General features: G+C 39.6%; 2 protein-coding genes across 2 annotated transcripts in view; both read right to left on the minus strand.

Moving 5' to 3' along the window:
* The window catches only part of FBXO15 (F-box protein 15), a 289,296-nt gene extending 289,240 nt beyond the window's left edge, over positions 1-56 (minus strand). The window contains exon 1 of the mRNA XM_069957851.1: positions 53-56. The gene's annotated coding sequence lies outside the window, so the exon portion shown is untranslated. The remainder of the gene's footprint in view (positions 1-52) is intronic.
* Positions 1-17,748, minus strand: part of DIPK1C (divergent protein kinase domain 1C) — a 45,635-nt gene that overhangs the window by 14,868 nt on the left and 13,019 nt on the right. Inside the window, exon 2 of the mRNA XM_069957853.1 lies at positions 13,302-13,979. Coding sequence (XP_069813954.1) covers positions 13,302-13,979 — 678 coding nt within the window. The remainder of the gene's footprint in view (positions 1-13,301; positions 13,980-17,748) is intronic.

Below are 17,748 nucleotides of genomic sequence, written 5' to 3' on the forward strand. Positions count from 1 at the left end.
TCCTGACCTAAAAAAATACCATCTAGCAACCCACCTTACACACGTAGTGGACTGGTGCAGGAATAGTGAGAGGAAACAGTGGGTAGCTATCGAACAATCCTACACAGTAGTCCCAGTACAGGGGTTGGCCTGGGTTCCTTTAGCCCACTTGAGCGACATCAAATATCATCCTACCATAGGGCCCACGCTAGCTGCCTGTTCGGAGAAGGTGATTCGCCAACACTTTGTCCCACTCAACTCACCAATGTCTCTGGTTCTGGGCCACCCGGAGTTCACGCCTAGTGTGACGGACAAAATTTTTAGACAATGAATCGCCCACGGCAAATTTAGAGCACAACACTTCCTCCAAGACAAAGCCTGGTTAACAACCATAGCGCTGTCTGACTTGACTGACCCCAGCCCACTAGGCCCGTGGAGAGTAGCTCAACTCCGGCACTTTCTTGCTTCCTTACCCGACCCACACACCTTTCAGCACACACTCACGACATTCGAGCAGCTGTGCTCAGAAACGGACGCCATACCTTATCACTGACATACCGCATGCAATTGACCACCCCCGAGGAGCCACCACCTACTTTCATGCTTAAGTGGGAGACTGACCTAAGACTAACCCTGACAGAGGAACAGAGAGTTAGGATCTACCGCTTGGCGCTCGGGACGTCCGTCAGCTCCAGATTCCAAGAGGCAGGTTATAAAATACTCGCACGATGGTACAGGGTACCAACCAAGCTCCATGCTCTGATTCCTCAGGCTGATCCCACCTGTTGGAGGTGTGGGAACCAGGAGGGAACATTTCTGCATGTGTTTTGGGAGTGCTCCCGCCTTACTCATTTCTGGTCCGAAGTCCAACGGGTCATTACACTAGTCACAGGCCTCTCGATGCCCATGGGCCCGACTCTGTTCCTTCTGTGACATGTCCCAAAGGATCTACAAGCACTCCCTCCTTAGCTTCCTGGTGATGGCGGCGCGAGCATGTATTCCACTGTGCTGGAAAAAACAAGAGCCTCCGGCATTGTCCCTGTGGCTTTCCAAAATTAATGATCTGATGTATATGGAGGACCTCACCTCCAGCATACAATCCAAGAACAAGAAATTCTATACCACCTGGCTCCCATGGATGGATTTCCAAAAAACAGACGAATATAGAAGCCTCTTGTGAGCCGTTCACTGAACACGCTCTATGATCTACTCATGACATGGTTGGTATGGGGGGCTTGGACGATGTCCCCCTGCCTTTCCCTATCCCCCCCTACCCTCCCTATGATCCCCATCCCCCTTCTCCTCCGTTACTCTGTCTTCTCCTTTCTGTCCCGCTCTCGGGTCTAACTACTGTTCTTTCCCACTATATATTAGCAAAAACAGGACTTGAGGGGGGTCGGTGGCCCTCCTCGCCGCGTAGATATGCAATCCTCAGCGCATTTTTCTTGTATTGAAGACCGATTGTCGGATTGTTTATTTCTGTTTTTTATAAGTTGTACAATGTCGGCTTTTGTGGGCCTATACTGTACACTGCTCTATGTCTTGGTACAAATAAAGAATTTATAAAAAAATAATCTGGTATTGAGATTATCCCACTGACCCAAAGAATAAAGCTGTAATGCTTTTTTTCACATCACAGTGAACAATAAAGGGCAAAAACAGACAATAAGCATTTTTCCAAAATAATATGCCATTAAAAATCCAACTCAGCCCACAAACTATAACCCTCAAACAAATACATTGATAGAAAAATGAAAAAGGTAGGGCACTACTGGAAGGCAGGGATGCAAAAAAACTAAAATACACAAGGGTTAAAAGGTGGACATGCACTTTGATACCTATCAGAGACTGTTTCCATTCCATCTTGAATCCCTCCAAATCCCAACCAATATCTTTGTTCTTTTGACAAATGTAATTATTTTTCTAATATCCCAGATGAGCAGGCATCCAGCATATTGCACTCATGATGAAATGAGTCTTATTACAACTCAGTTTTCTACACACTTTTTCCTCTTAATTGAACTCCTGCAGTTTCTACTGTACTAGTTCCAGAAACTGATATATTAATCATGAGGTACCAAGAAGGTCACTTTGGCTTTTAGTTTGCAAAAGGCAGAAGAAACATAAAACACATATGTACTGGGGAGGCAGCTTTAATTTATAGCTACTGTGTTTATTAGCTGTGATAGATGGAGGGTGGACAACATGTCCTTGTGTTCTTTTATTGAAAAAATGATTCAATAAAGTAGATAAGCTTAGGAAAGTACATACTTTAAGAAACAAATGAACTATTCTACATATCAAGCTTTTTACAGCTGGTTATAAAGAACAAGTTAAAACTTGGACTTAACCCAAACCAAACATCTGATCCCCAGCTGGAAATGCTTAGTCTTATGGTAGTTTCATCACATAAAATTAAGCTTAAGAGTGATCTACACATTTTACAGGTTTTAACAGGCTGTTATCAGGACTGTGTAAAGTCTTTACCCCACTTGCCATTTAGACTACACTTTATTGTATAATTATTATATTTAGGGACTGCAGCCTCTGCACACAGTAAATAAAAAGCAATAAGCAATAATGTAAAAAAGTGAATGTTAGTTACCTGCTGATCAGATAATTACAGCAAGGAACATATAAGTCATACACTATTCAGTAACAATGAGTTACATAAGCAATAATAAACTCTTTAGGACACAGTGGAGAAACAGTTTTAATTTTTGTTTTCTTCCTGCTTGCCTATTTTTCCATATATAGGGCCATGTAGGGGCTTGTTTTTTCTGGAACAATTGTACTTTTTAATGACTATTTCAACCTACCATAAAATGTATGAATTAAAAATATTTTTGTGGGGGTAAGAGTGGAAAAAATTGCTAATTTTGCTAAAACTTTATCAGTTTTAGCCCATTAAATTTTTTTTATTTTTAGAAAAAATTATGATTAAAATGTCCCTATTGTGACTCCTATAACTGTTTTATTTTCTACCTATAGGACTGTTTGTGCACCATCATCTTTAGTTTTTATTGGTACCATATTGATGTAGATGGGAATTTTTCATCTCTTTTCATTTTGACTGTTTACCATGCAGGAACACTATTGTTATTTACGAATAGATCGGACAATTGAAAGGGGTTAATAATACCAAAATAAAAAATAAATAAGGGTAAACATAGGCAACAACTGTTCATATCTTGGGCTGTATTTGCAAGTGCCAGATTGCTGCAGAAACAATTACAAAAGGTCACAGAAATAACTGCAAAAATATGCCACACGTGAACACCATTAAAGCATTATTGCCATTTGAATAACTTTTTATGTGTCATCAGACATGTAAAAAGTTATTGATTGCAGCAGGTCTCACTACCAAGACCAACTGCCATCTGCAGATACAGCCGGGGAGAAAGAGTGGCAGCACACAACTCTCTGGGCTGTTTGGACATTGGACATTATAGTCTATGAAGCGAAAGAGTTGGATCTTTGGGCCTCGGTTCGTCTCAGATGATATTTCAAAGCTATGTCAAATAATAGTAAGGCTTTAAAGTAATTCCCCAAGTGATCTACCACTCAGGAAATCGACTTCTAGTATTAATCTGCTTCATTGACTTATTTATCCCAACGTAGAAGGGTACACCTCATATACTTTTTTTATATACTTTCTTACAGCTGTATATGTATAGAGAGAGAGAAAACTCTCTATGAGACAGATAGAGAGAGAGAGTAAGAGAGAGAGAAAGTGGATCTATGTGTAGCATATACGGATTTATATTGGTTGGGAAGGTGGAGAAGAAAATTTGGTAAAACTATGTCCCGTAGCACTATTAGTGAGATCTATGGAGCTGTGTAAGGGACTTCTTTGTACACACCTTAGAGGAGAGAAACAGGAGAAGTGATCTGTCGTACCAAGGGAGTTACCAGGGGCCAGACTGCAATGCATACCTGGGAACTACAGCTGCTTCTAGAACACATGGTGGCACTGGTGCCTGCCCACAGAAAATGAGGAGACCAGAGCTGAAGAGAGATGAATAAATTGGCTAAAGAAATTGAAAATGACACTATTTTCCTATTGATAGTGTTAGAATAGTGGTGTGTATTATTCCAGAGTTTTCCATTTCTTGAGATAACCCTTTTAGGTTTACACCTATTTGACTTTTAATTGAAATATCAAATTATGACCATATCTTAGGAATTAAAGGGCATATCAAGAAACCAAAGTGTTATATTATAAGGCGCCCCAAGCTATTTGATGCTAGTTATATTTTTATGGTGTGTGTGTGTGTGTGTGTGTGGGGGGGGGGTTATTACAGGTCCTCTTTAAAGGAGAAGTCCGTCCGTTTTGAAAAACCGGCAGGGGCAGGGGGAAATTTGATTATAAGTACGAACTCTCCCCGTGCCCATGGTTAGTCGTGTGACCGGCCTCGGAATCCCCGTCAGAAGGCATTTTCCCCCGAGTTACGATGACGTCACAGGGAAAAGGCCTGTCCTTGCTGATGGACTGGCCACTCAGCCAACCAGTGACTAGAGCAGCATCCAGCCCTAGTTACTGACTGGCTGAGAGGCCAGTCCATCAGCTGGGTCATAACCTGTCAGCGCCAGAGATCAGCGCTGTGGCCTTGGGGAGAGGTAAGTTTGTACTTGTAATTATATATTCCCCCTTTAAGCCTGAGAGGTCATTGGAATTTATGAGATATCAGTCCACATTTTCCCTTGAGGCATTTTGGAGTATACTGACTAAAATGGTGGAGCCACTTACTTCTTCATGGTTGATAAGTGATTACAAGTTGTCTATGTGACTGCCTGTAGAGAGTACTTGTTAGCTTATAAAGGCGTGAGATAAGGTGGATCGCATATGGCTTCCCTGGACCACTTTTAAGTCAGGCCCTTCCCTTGCACAATGGCTTTCGTAGTTACTAAGGCGGGTGTGGTAGGCCTGCCAGACCGCCCTCTTGGACTCTCAGACACTACTCTTTTTGTTTCCTCTACTCCCCCTTCCCTCCCCTTTATTTTTTCTCTCTGCTCTCCTTCTTATCTCTTTCTCTCCTTCTGTCCCTTTTCCTCTGATGTCAGACATTCTCTCTTACTTGTTGCATTGGCTGTGTTATTAAGCAGGGCACGTTCACTGTCTAGACGCTACTAATATGGTCTGCTCTGCACTACCTCCCGGCCTGGGGGGTCCTTTATGTTGGCTCAGATTTAGACCGGAGCCCCACGATGACTCTCGAAATGTTTTACTTATTCCTATGCTGAGTTGGGTTATGGATATTGCAAGGGTAATGACTTTGTTTGTTTCTTTTTCATTGTGTCTGGATAATGACCGGTCATTTCTATCCTTTTCTACTGTAAACCTTTAAAAAACAATTGATTTACAAAATAAATAAATAAACACAGACATGTACACAGAAAAGAGAATACTATTTTGGGTATGTGTAATTTACACTTGAGTAAAAAAAAAGGCATTTTTGTATTACTGCCTATTAAACAGGGCATATTAATAACTGGTATATATCAGGTGGGTACATTAGTGAATCAGGCTCCATTTTTGCTTTGTCCCGACCCAATAGTGGCCCCAGACCTCTCTTCAAGGTGATCACTAATAAGTCTAAGACCACTGTATATTATGGAATATGTGAAAAGAATACACTTTTTGTAAGTGAATTGCAGCATTGGTGGCGCTGAGCTATTTATCACTCCTACAGCATTACAGGACTCCATGGCAGAAAGCTCAGATAATGACGGGGAAAGATACTTCCTTGGATTGCACATACTGTATTTATACAATCTACCGTCACTTAACCAGACTTCACTTTCATGAATCATGAACATTTGACTCATTTCTTGAGAATTTTTCTCTGGAGTGGAAATGTGATGGAAGCGAGATCTGAGCTAATATGGATGTATCTACAAGAAGGACGTTTACTATTAATATTATGATATCTTTTTTGCTGTCTTAAATTTATTTGGATCAATATTTCAAATAATATAAGACAAATAAAATGTACATAAGCAGGAGACACTGCTTATAGCCTATCTTTTAGTGACTTTGAATTCCATTGTTCATATGTATACAGCTTCAGTGAGAATTCTGCTGGGTCCTGTTCCAAAAAAGCAGCCACCCCATTCCAAATTAGAAAAGCAAAACCCTTGTTTCCAGTACTATAAGCCATTGGCAATTTATAAGTCTTAGGGCCCTATTCCACCGGACAATTATTGTTCGCATTATCGTTAACGATAAACGATCCAAATGACCGCTATTACGAAAGACCTGAAATCGTTTGCCCATTTACATGGAAAGATAATTCTTACTTATGATCGTTCTTGCGGTCGTCTTGTCGTCGCTATTGCGTTTGTCACTACTGCGAACGACCAAACAACTTCTTATTCAATGCGAACGTTTTGCGAACGAGCAACGATAAAAATAGGTCCAGGTCTTATTAAAAGATCAACGATTTCTTGTTCGGTCGTTAGTTGTTAACTGCTATTCAAACGAACGATTATCGTTTAGATTCGAACGATTTAATGATAATCTGAACGATAATCATCCGGTGGAATAGGGCCCTTAGAACTCATGGACTCAGGTGATTTTTTTTTTTATTCTAGGGCAAAAAGGTCAGTACCTGTAAATGGGGCTGTTGTGGCTATACTTCTTCATTGCGGTTTTCTACACATGATTTGTATTTTGGATCTATCTAGGGAAACAGGGTCATCTGTTTATATTCCTCTAGACAGCAAGAGATGAGAGCAGCATCCAATTACATGCAGTAATCTAGATAATGTGCTACACAACATTCTTCTTTCAGTCTGTTTATGAGGAAAGCTTCCACTACAATTGATTTGCCCTGTTATTAGTTATTCTAATATCTGCAGCAGCGTTGCCTCGATAAAGAGTCCAAAGGTAGCTGCTTGTATGTAAGGTTAGGCTTGGCTGAGTTGTTGAGCCATAAGGCACCTTACAAGAAATGCTAAGCTAAGGAAATAAAGCCATTTATCTCTGCCAAAAGTTACAGCGCTAGCTATTTGGGTTGGAGGCTGCATTGCAAAAGAATGCATATTTTTCACTTAAGTAGAATATAATATATGAATAATATGCATTCATCTCCAATAAAGATGAATGAGACAAAACACTGCTGGCACAAAGGTCATCTAGTCTCCACTGCAGGAGAATTCTGTCTACAGATGGTGGCTATTAAGTACAATGTCTCATTGTGCCCACCACAGAGTAAATCTCTTATATAGTATATAGTCAGGGAGCCTAATAAGTGGGTTGCTGCTGCCCTAATGTGGATGATATGTGCTCTATTGTTCTTCTAAGTTTGCGTGTTTTTCAGTTCATTCAGAAACATGTATTTGTTTAATATGTCTGCAGGACAAGGACATTTTACGCTTGTATTCTCTTCAGTAATTTTTTGGCACTGGATCCTAGAAGGAGGAAAAACTTGTTAATGCTAACGTTCTAGTCTACAAGTGAAATATAAAAGCTTAGCATGCAAATCAATGGATATAAATCTAAGGCCACCCACAGTCTCAACTGGAAAGATAGATGATTATCCAACAGGGATTGTTTTATTGCAGTACACAGCATTACAGTTTTGACCACATTAACAATTGTGTGAGAAAACATCTATTTAGACTAAATTTATTACAATCCAAGGGAAATCAGTAAGGAGGCATGGTTTAGTTCTATAGACCCCTTAGACACACCAATGTTTGGTTGAAATGCTGATCTAGTAACTTTGCGCTCATATAAGGAGCATTTTACATGGCTCAATTATCATGCAAACATGGCTGCATGAACAATCAATGGGCTATTTGTGCAGCTCTTCACCTTTAACATTGTCAGTCACACACTGAAGCCTACCAACAATTATTTGTTTAGCTGCAATATAATCAGCTGAAGAACAAAGGTTTTTTCATTCATTGTTTGATCACTAATGCTTTTACATGGGTCTGTGAATACTGGGAATAAAAATTCCTTATTTCATAGTCAGCTGATGTAAAACAGAAGATTCTTAGGGCCCTATTCCACGGGACGATTATTGTTCGAAAAATCATTAGATTGTTCGTAATTGAACGATAATTGTTTCATGCAATAGTAGACAATGATTAAACGACAAACGAGAAATTGTTGATCGCTTAATAAAATTTGGACTTATTTTTTTTGTTGGTCGCTTGCAATTCATTTGTGCATCGTTCGGTGTTGTTTGGTCTTTCGCAGTAGCGACGACAGAACGATCATAAGTAACGATCATCGTTGGGTGGACGATTTCAGGTCATTCACCATAGCGGTCATTTGCGGTCTACAACAACCTGCCTGCCGAGTGCATCAAAATTTGTGTGCAAGTGTAACTAGAAGAACTAATGCTGTCTTGCAGGCAACACACCAGATACTCATTTGAGTTACATTTCTCTTCTGTTCGCTTTTTTCGCATTTTGTTAATGGGTATAAATTAACTATTATCACTTCTGTTTATTAAATCATTCTTAGGCTATGTTCACATTATGGAAAAACAACGGCCGTGTTTCATAACAAATATTGGTCATTGTTTTAAAAATAATGATCGTAGTTTGCCCAATAACCACTGTTGTTAAATACGGCCGTTGATTTTATACAGTGTGGTTATAGCCTTACTTTGACGCTTTTTTCCTCACCTGCCTAAAACTTATGCACAATAATGTAATTGGTAGATTAGCAAAAAGAAAGGACAGAACGAAGGAATGTAAGATCAGACTACACAGAGGTTGTTTCTAGTAGGTAACTATGAAGACATATAGGAATAGGAAGAAGCATTACACAGAGTAGGAGATTTTTAATCAAGATTATGTGCAAAGTTTCAATGTTTTTCATTTTTGGCTGCAAAAGGAAACAAACCACAATTACATCAATGCTTATATGGATGCCAGCATTTTCATTGCTAACATTTTTTTTATTTTCACCTATTACAATAAAAAATGCCTGATGTTATCATTAGATATCCAATGCTTTTCTTTCCAAGCCACAGGGAAGAATAAGGCAATTAAAGTGTTTCCAGTTTTTTGAAAAACTTAATTGGACGTCAACATTTCTAAATCTAATATCCCAATACATTTGCTTTGTCGGACATGCATGTGTAGCTTTGTAATGGACTACATACATCTGTCACTTGCAGCTTAATGGTATTATTCAGACTTAAAAGAAATTGTAATTATACTGTTAGTTACCAAACCAAGATCATGCTCATCTTCTATTGTCCTCCCATTCCAGCACCCCTGATTTGTCCCTTATTGGTCCCTGTTTACACTGGCTAGAGCTGTGACTTTCCATGCCAGCCTGTAACCACCCTGCCAATCACTGGCTGCAGTGGTGATCTTAGTGAGTACAGCAGATGACTAGTATGGCCAGTAATTAGATGTAGCAATTGGCATATGTAATTGAGATAATAGAGAGCTACATAGAAAACACAGACTAACAGGGCTGTAGACCAGGGGTGCCGGAGTGTCCAGGCATTAGAAGGATGTAATGAGTTTTGTTTGGTAAATAACATTATTTGGAGGTAAAAATACAATTTTTATAAAGCCTGCTGTAAAACCTGCAAAAACATATTGTAACTAAAAACCAAACTATTGGCAATATATTGAATACAGAAAGATAAAGCATTACTATTATCCTTAGTGGTCTTGTGCTCTCAGAGACTTGTATAGGCAAGTGCATTACCTAAACTGTGATTATACAACAGTTTCTTGATACATGGCAGCATGAAGCCTACAGATCAGGAAGGGATTATCATTTGGCAAGTTATTTCTGCTGTTCTGTACATAAACAGTGTTCTACAATAATTGAACTTTCCAGCTCCAATGAAAATATTAAGCTAAACAAATAGAGCCTGTCTAAATATATGAAAGCTGTAATAACGTAAAGAGTCCAAGATTTTGCCAGTGCTCAGTGGTGATTCTTTCTCCTCCTTTATAGCAATGGAACAAAAATGAGCACATGCTTCGAGGAGGATTGTGCAGATTAGCAATGTAAACACGGCCATGTTATCCAACAATACACTGGAGAAATCCAACTGAAAGGTGAGGATAAAGAACCAAGAAATGAAGTCATAGATTTTCAATCTAATATAGTCATGACAACAATATAGCACTGGCACATCTACTGAGGAGTTCATTGTGACTATAGTAGGAAGAATTTCTATTAATAATGTATGGAATAGTGCACTTCAAACTTTAATTTAGCTTTATAAACCCTAAAAGGGATACACTTCATTGATTTTCTATATTGAAGGCAAGTAATATAAAATATTCAGTATACTAAAAGTGTTAATATTACTTAAAGTGTACCTGTCAAAGTTCAGGCTCCAGAACTAAGGTACACTTAAAAAAAAGTAGTCAATATAGAGGTAGAACTGCTAGAGGAAGGGAGGAGTCCCAAAATAGCTATCCCACGTCATGCGTCTGCACCTTCACCAATCCACCTTTTCCCCTCCTTGAAAGATGTGAGACTACAAAGTTTTTGGAAGATGTGTTACCGGTGAGTGCTGTATGTTTTCTCTTACCTCTATATTAACGGCTTGCCTCCACTCTATGCACCCCGGTCTTTACCTTCCTAAGTGTACACTCTGGAACTCACTCCATGAAGGATCCTGCTCGGGAGTTGTGTGCAGTGCAGGATTGCTGTCGCTTTCATAGTGACACTTAGAAGAAGGCATTCGACACGTGATAGAGACATGATCCTAAAAGGTTAAAGTGTGTGTAAGACCAGGTTATTGCAGAGAGTGGCAGTATTACAGTCCCAATGCAAATAAATCTTCTTACTGCAACCCAACCTGTAAAAAAACACTAAGCCAGGTGCTAAATCAAGTACTTAATACATACAACCTGGATGGAGATCGAGTTCTTGACGAAGTTGCATAGAGCAACGCAATGTGTTGGGCCAATCCGTCATCTCTGTCTGACCTTGTTACTCCATGGTATGTATTGTATGTATTGAGTACTTGATTTAGCACCTGACTTTTTTTACAGATCGGGTTGCAGTTTTATTTTATTTAGAAGTTTTATTTGTATTGGGACTGTAATACTGCCACTCTCTGCACTAACCTGGTATTACACACACCTACCCCTTTTCCCCTTATCAGGGATGTAGTCAGCTGGGCTCAGCTCCTGGCACAGAGATGTCAGCACACCTTGTTTTGGTGATGCTAGGTGTTTGTTTTTGGTTTAAATTGTTTTTATATATTCTTTCTGTGTTATAATAAAAGCTTATATCTTTTTGGTTACAAAGTGTGCTGGTTCTTAGTGCTTTCTTTTGATTTTGTATGTATATCTGTTGTATTTTTGCACTACAGAACTCTAATTGTGTATCTAGTGGTGCCCTCTCTATTTGCATGCTCTGAAAAGGTTTTGATCGATCCGGATACTGAGATCCCCACTGATTGGTACAACTTCCTGTGTCTCTCCTCGCCACATGGTGCATTCTATAGGAAGTCTATGGAGCCTGTCTTACGCAGTGAGGAGAGCGATGAGGAGTGAAGCACTTAGCCAAGTGCTTCCATACATCCGATAGAACGCAACATTTATGCAATCTTTTCTGCCCCCTGTTGATAATCTTATTGACATATTGATACAGCAAGAGTTCACAAGATTTAAGGCTATGTTCCCACAATGTCTTTTTTTTTTTTTTTTTTAAAGAGTATTATTGTACAGATAACGGCTGTCATTATGAAATAATGGGTATTATTTGGACTCAAATGGACAAAAAAAAGAAGTTGTGGGAACCTAGCCCCAAGGTAGCAATACATCTTCAAGAGCTTTAAGACAATCACTGGTCCTTCTCACTTTTCCACTTGGCCAGACATATTACATGGATTCCTATACCCTTAATCCTTTATATCCAGGCTTTGGCACTTGGGATCAAACCCACTTTTGAATCCATAGAGCACAGTTTGTGTTTAGTTAGGCAAGTTCTTATATAAAAGCAATGGGAACCTTTAAAACAAAAAAATAAATCTTTTAATGGCTTTGTTGCTGTTCAAAGAAAACAACACTTGGTTCCTCTGATTCATCTTTTCTTTCATTAAGTCACATTTCAAGGGGCATTAAATATTTGTTGTCTCACATACCGTTTCCCAGTAGTTACTCTCTTCTCCTTATCCATTTTTTCAAACCTAAAGATATATTAATGCATCTTTCCATTTGAAATATTCAATATAATTATGTAATAGGCTTTTCTTAGCCAGAAAGTAAGTGTTTTCCCCTGTTAATTTGCTTGGCTATAACCGAAAATATATTACTGAATATTGCTGAGACTATACAATCTTAAGGTCCTAGGGAGTGTAAAAATACTGTAGTTAAGAGGGAATTATTTCTTTATTTCAATACCCTTCTAAAATGTGCATAAAACAAAAGGTAGACTTCAGTGTAACAAAATGGCAATCAGGATGTTCATATCATGTTTGTATACATATCATATACAGTCAGCCTATAGGTCAGGGAATTCTCTTGATGTCTAGGCAGGTGAAGGTTGTGATCAGATATGCAACTACTCATTTTCACCCTTTTAGTAGAATACAACTCCTTCTCCCTAGTAACAATCAGAAGCATTTCAATACAAGTTCATGTATCATAGAACTGAATTACATTTCGGCAAAAACAAGATAAAACAAAAAAAGAACATATCTGTATTGCCTATGTCTGTGGTTTTATTTTTATAATTTTTTTTATTATTTGTAAATAGCTACACCCTATCACGGCTACACCTCACTGTGCTGTATGCCCATAACCACATATGTGTACAGTGGGGCGTAACAGTGCAAAGGCACTAGTCCCATCCAAAATAAAAGCAATTTTGTAGGAAAATAAAAACACAAAGGCAACAAAGGTACATTCTGAATGCTTTTATCGCTATCTGTCCAGTAATGCTGCCAGCTTGGTATGCAGTAGGGGGCTTCATGGATGACAGATTAGTTTTATGCCCCTTTTACGTAGGTCATTCATAGAAACAGAACTGGCCCATGTAAAAGGTCCAGCTATCAACTGATGAAGGAGAAAACACTCATTCATCAGCTGATTGATTATTTTATGTGGTGATTGAAATGATCCCTATCAGCCACACATTCCCCTGTGTAAACCAGAGATGTGCTGTTGACAATGATGAAGGGCAGCACAAATATTCCAGGAATAGTTCATGTGGCCCGACCTTACTATCAATTAAACAAATACCGATGAGCAAGGTTGGTGCTTATTATTGTGCCCCATTTGATCTGTCTAAAAGGGCCTTTACAGAATACAGAAGCAGGTTCTGGTTTTTAGTGGTTGGGGAAGCAAGAGTTGGTATTATAGGAAGGATAACTTACAGTGAGGTCGCTTCTAATAGCAAAGTTCTCCGGTTTGACATCACAAAGGTGGAGCCGATGAGAGAACTCGTTGTCAAACTGATGGACCATATCTAAGAAACTGATGGCAATATCAAGGAGAGCGTTCATCTTTTCCTCACCTGTTTTGCAATCACCGACAACTTCTTCCAAGGGAAATAGATTTTGTTTCCAAGAGTGTCCAGCACTGAGAAACTCTACTGCATAGAAGTGTCCACAGGTGCCAACTACCCGTAGGACATGTCTACTGAAGTCTTGGAGCAAATTAAAAAGAAGATATTCCTCTTGTTGGTATAAAGACCACATACTTGCAAGTTCCACTTTCCAGTTCTGACTTTGTTTCCTTTCAGGCCACAAAGGTGGTAAGGTGCTGTTTGGTAAATCCAAACCCAGAGTATTTTTAATTTCCACAGCTACCATCACAAGAAGTTCTGTGTCTGTAAGAGATTGAGCATCAGCGTCATCCAAAAAGGCCGGTGGCTGAAATTTGGAAAATACATCATTTTTGGACTTCAGGATGATCGATGTGCCATGCCAGTCAGCCTGTAGAACCTTTTTCCCTCGTTGGTAGTAAAGACAGTGCTTATACAGCAGCTTTTCGGTAACACACAGATCTTCACACAGATCTCCAGTCACAGCTCTACTTTTGTAGTCGGAACACTATACGTGGAGATGAAATAGTTAAAAATCAGGAAACAAATATTAAACATAGTTCTATAAATAGGTATGGCTATGTCCCATACAGGTATTTCTCATGTGATCTTAATTTAGAGAAATAATTCACAATTGTAGTACACACATTGTTCACTTTTACATGAGTGTTTTACAGCCCATTTGTCATCTGTATTAAGCCTAATTGTCTCACCTGACTATGCGTTTACCATAGTACAACCTCATCTTATCATGAGCCCATAAAGCAATTATGTAAAATGGGCTTTATACAGACTCACACAAGCATGCACACAAACACAAAGGGCTGTATTTACCACTAGGCACCTGTAGTCCGGTGCCTAGGACAGCACCTTGCAGGGGGAAGAAAACAACTTTTTATTTTTTTTAGTCTCCCTCCTTCAGTTCAGATTTACCAGTAAATCTGGTGTCTTTTCGAGGAGGGGGGGGGATATGGCAGTATTGGTCAGGTCTGGTGTGGCAGTGTTATCCAGTCACAGTATGGCGGTATTGGTCAGGTCTGGTATGGCAGTGTTCTCCAGTCACAGTATGGTGGTATTGGTCAGGTCTGGTATGGCGGTGTTATCCAGTCACAGTATGGAGGTATTGGTCAGGTCTGGTGTAGCGGTGTTATCCAGTCACAGTATGGAGGTATTGGTCAGGTCTGGTAAGGCGGTGTTATCCAGTCACAGTATGGTGGTATTGGTCAGGTCTGGTATGGCGGTGTTATCCAGTCACAGTATGGAGGTATTGGTCAGGTCTGGTGTGGCGGTGTTATCCAGTCACAGTATGGTGGTATTGGTCAGGTCTGGTATGGCGGTGTTATCCAGTCACAGTATGGAGGTATTGGTCAGGTCTGGTGTGGCGGTGTTATCCAGTCACAGTATGGAGGTATTGGTCAGGTCTGGTGTGGCAGTGTTATTCAGTCACAGTATGGCGGTATTGGTCAGGTCTGGTATGGCGGTGTTATCCAGTCACAGTATGGAGGTATTGGTCAGGTCTGGTGTGGCGGTGTTATCCAGTCACAGTATGGCGGTATTGTTTAGGTCTGGTGTGGCGGTGTTAAATCTGACGCCTGGAGCTATTACCTACCAATCCTGAGATGAGAATTCCCTCAGAACTTCCCACTGCAAACCCCACTGACAGGGTTTTCTGCGGCCGCTATTCATTGAATGTTAGTTTTTTAAGACGCCGCTAGGGATCCCGGCCGGAGTGTATACTATGGGGGACATGTATGAAAAGGCGTAAATGCCTTTTTTAGGTGCAGGTGGGGCAGATCGGTGTAAAAATATTAGCAAATGGTATTTTTGCGAATATTTTTTTCGCATCTGCCCCATCTGCGCCACCTTCACCAGTGGGGTGGAGAGGGGGCGTTACAGGGGGTGTGGCAGCACACAGAGGGGGTGCGGCCTCTGCGTGCGCTGCATTTATTATTTTTTCGGAGGAAAAATTATACTGAAACCTGCGCCAGCTCTGGGCTGGCATAGGTTTCTAAATTTTCACATGGAGGGGCTCCGTGCGATTGGGATTTATGTAAAGGCAATGTGCCTCTACATAAATCCCCTGAGCTCCAGAGCTGCAGGGACATTTGTAAGCCCGGCGTAAAAAGCCCCAGACTTCATAAATGTCCCCCATGTGTATACACTCCGGCCGGGATTTCCTTTAGAAGACAGCATTACGTAAGTTCCTTGGGAATCACGGCCGTTTTAACAACGGCTGTGATTCCCACGGAACTTACATTGTGTGAACATAGCATATAAAGAGAACAATGTCTCTCCATATACCTTATAACAAAAGACAGCCCTATGGGGCGTACCAATAATTTGCTTCTTCATAGTTACTAATCTGTGTACAATGGTATTTAAAATAATGGTACTCTAAATAATATAGCTATGTCAAACATTTATTGAATATTATCACTATACAAGAAGCAAATATCAGAATGTACATCACCATCATACTGTTACTGAACAAAACCCAGTATACCAAGACCAATATATATGATAATAAAAGGTCAAAATAATACTACTAGACCATGAAATCATACTACCTTCACATAGTGACTGAATATTACTACCATATACTACCATACTTTTACAAAAAAAACAACAACAACTGAACAACGACAAATATTACCAACATACAATGACCATATAGGCCAAACAATATAAATGGATACTGTACAGTGAAATTCACAGTCCCTATTATGCCTTATTTGACAAGACTTTTTCTAGCTTTCCCCTACCTCTACAAAAATTCTTCATTGATTGTGCCCCATACAGTAAAAGTGCCCCCCTCCCATTGTATTTGTGTCCCAGACTCAGAAGTACACAGTAGTAGTTTAGTTTGTACATCCTCCCACTAATAGAACCCCCTGAAAGAAAAACTAACTCACTACTCACCTACCCTCCTTACTACTTTTTACTGTCTGCATCATTAGCAGGTAGCAGGATACAATGATGTCATCACGCCATCATGTCAATAATTCTTGGCAGTCATATAGTCACTTAAAGGGGTTTTCTAATTTGAATAAATGATAGCCCACTATGAGTGTAAAATAATAAAATACACTACACTCACCATTATGAGTAAGGCACTGTGGCTATGGTTAACCCCAATGCCTCTCTTGGCTTCTCCTCATGGCATGTTCTCCTTGCTCTGCTGATGATGTTCCAAGCACACTGCAGCCTTGGTAGGATGAATATAGTATATTTTATTATTTCACACCACCCCTAGCAGATTGTTATTTGTTTTTTATTTAAACTGGAAAACCCCTTTAAGAAATCAAACAAAAAGTCTTGTAACTGTGAAATTCGAAAACTGACTTACAGTTGTCACCAAAGGTCATTGCTTGAACAATATTTAATCCTAATAAATGCTATAAAAATCTGATATACTCAGTAATTAGTGGCAGCAATACTGAATCTAGAGCTGAACATTTATGGGCAAGATCAATAAAAAGATGTTCTAGCTTTAATTACATTGTATCACTAAATATCACAAATTGTGGTAGAGGTCCTTTCATCCGGTTTCATACTAATTTAAAGGATTTACATTTAAACTCTAACTCAAATTGTAATACAGTGGTCCCTCAAGATGCAATATGAATTGGTTCTGACATGACCATTGTATGTTGAGACCATGACACTATGGAAAACTGGTAACTGGTTCTGAAGCCCCCAAATATCATCCTGAAATGAGAAAAATATGAAGATTTAAAGAAAAATAAGCTGCTAATATGGATAAAGCAAGTCCTTACATACAACAGTCAGAAGAAGCTACTGGAGACTATAAATGACTTTCTATGTAAAGGACTGGAGCATTTTCAGGGTCTTGTACAGATCACACAAGGTCCCAGAAATATAAAATTAAGCCGCCCTTATCTGGTGTCCAAAGGAGCAACTCCTCCTGGCACAGGTAAATAGCAGCACAGGACATGTAGTAGCACACTATACTGTAGAGAGGAGATACTAGACAGCCAATCACTGCATGTACTGCAGTATTACTGGGGGTTTACCAGTAAAATGGCGACTTTTATTGATTGATCATCAACTATTCAGATGTGTCTCAGATAGTGACTGTCTGTAGCATTGTATGTTGAGTCTGGTCCAGAAAGGAACATTGTATGTTGAAAATACTGTAACCTAAGAATAGAGATAAGCGAAACAGTTGGAAATTTGTTTTGTGAGCTTCGCATATTTTGGGTCAAACTCGTTAAGACTCGCGAATCAATTCTTAACGAATTTCATTAAAACAGCCA

Source organism: Dendropsophus ebraccatus, chromosome 2, assembly GCF_027789765.1.
Source record: "Dendropsophus ebraccatus isolate aDenEbr1 chromosome 2, aDenEbr1.pat, whole genome shotgun sequence".
NCBI lineage: Eukaryota > Metazoa > Chordata > Amphibia > Anura > Hylidae > Dendropsophus > Dendropsophus ebraccatus.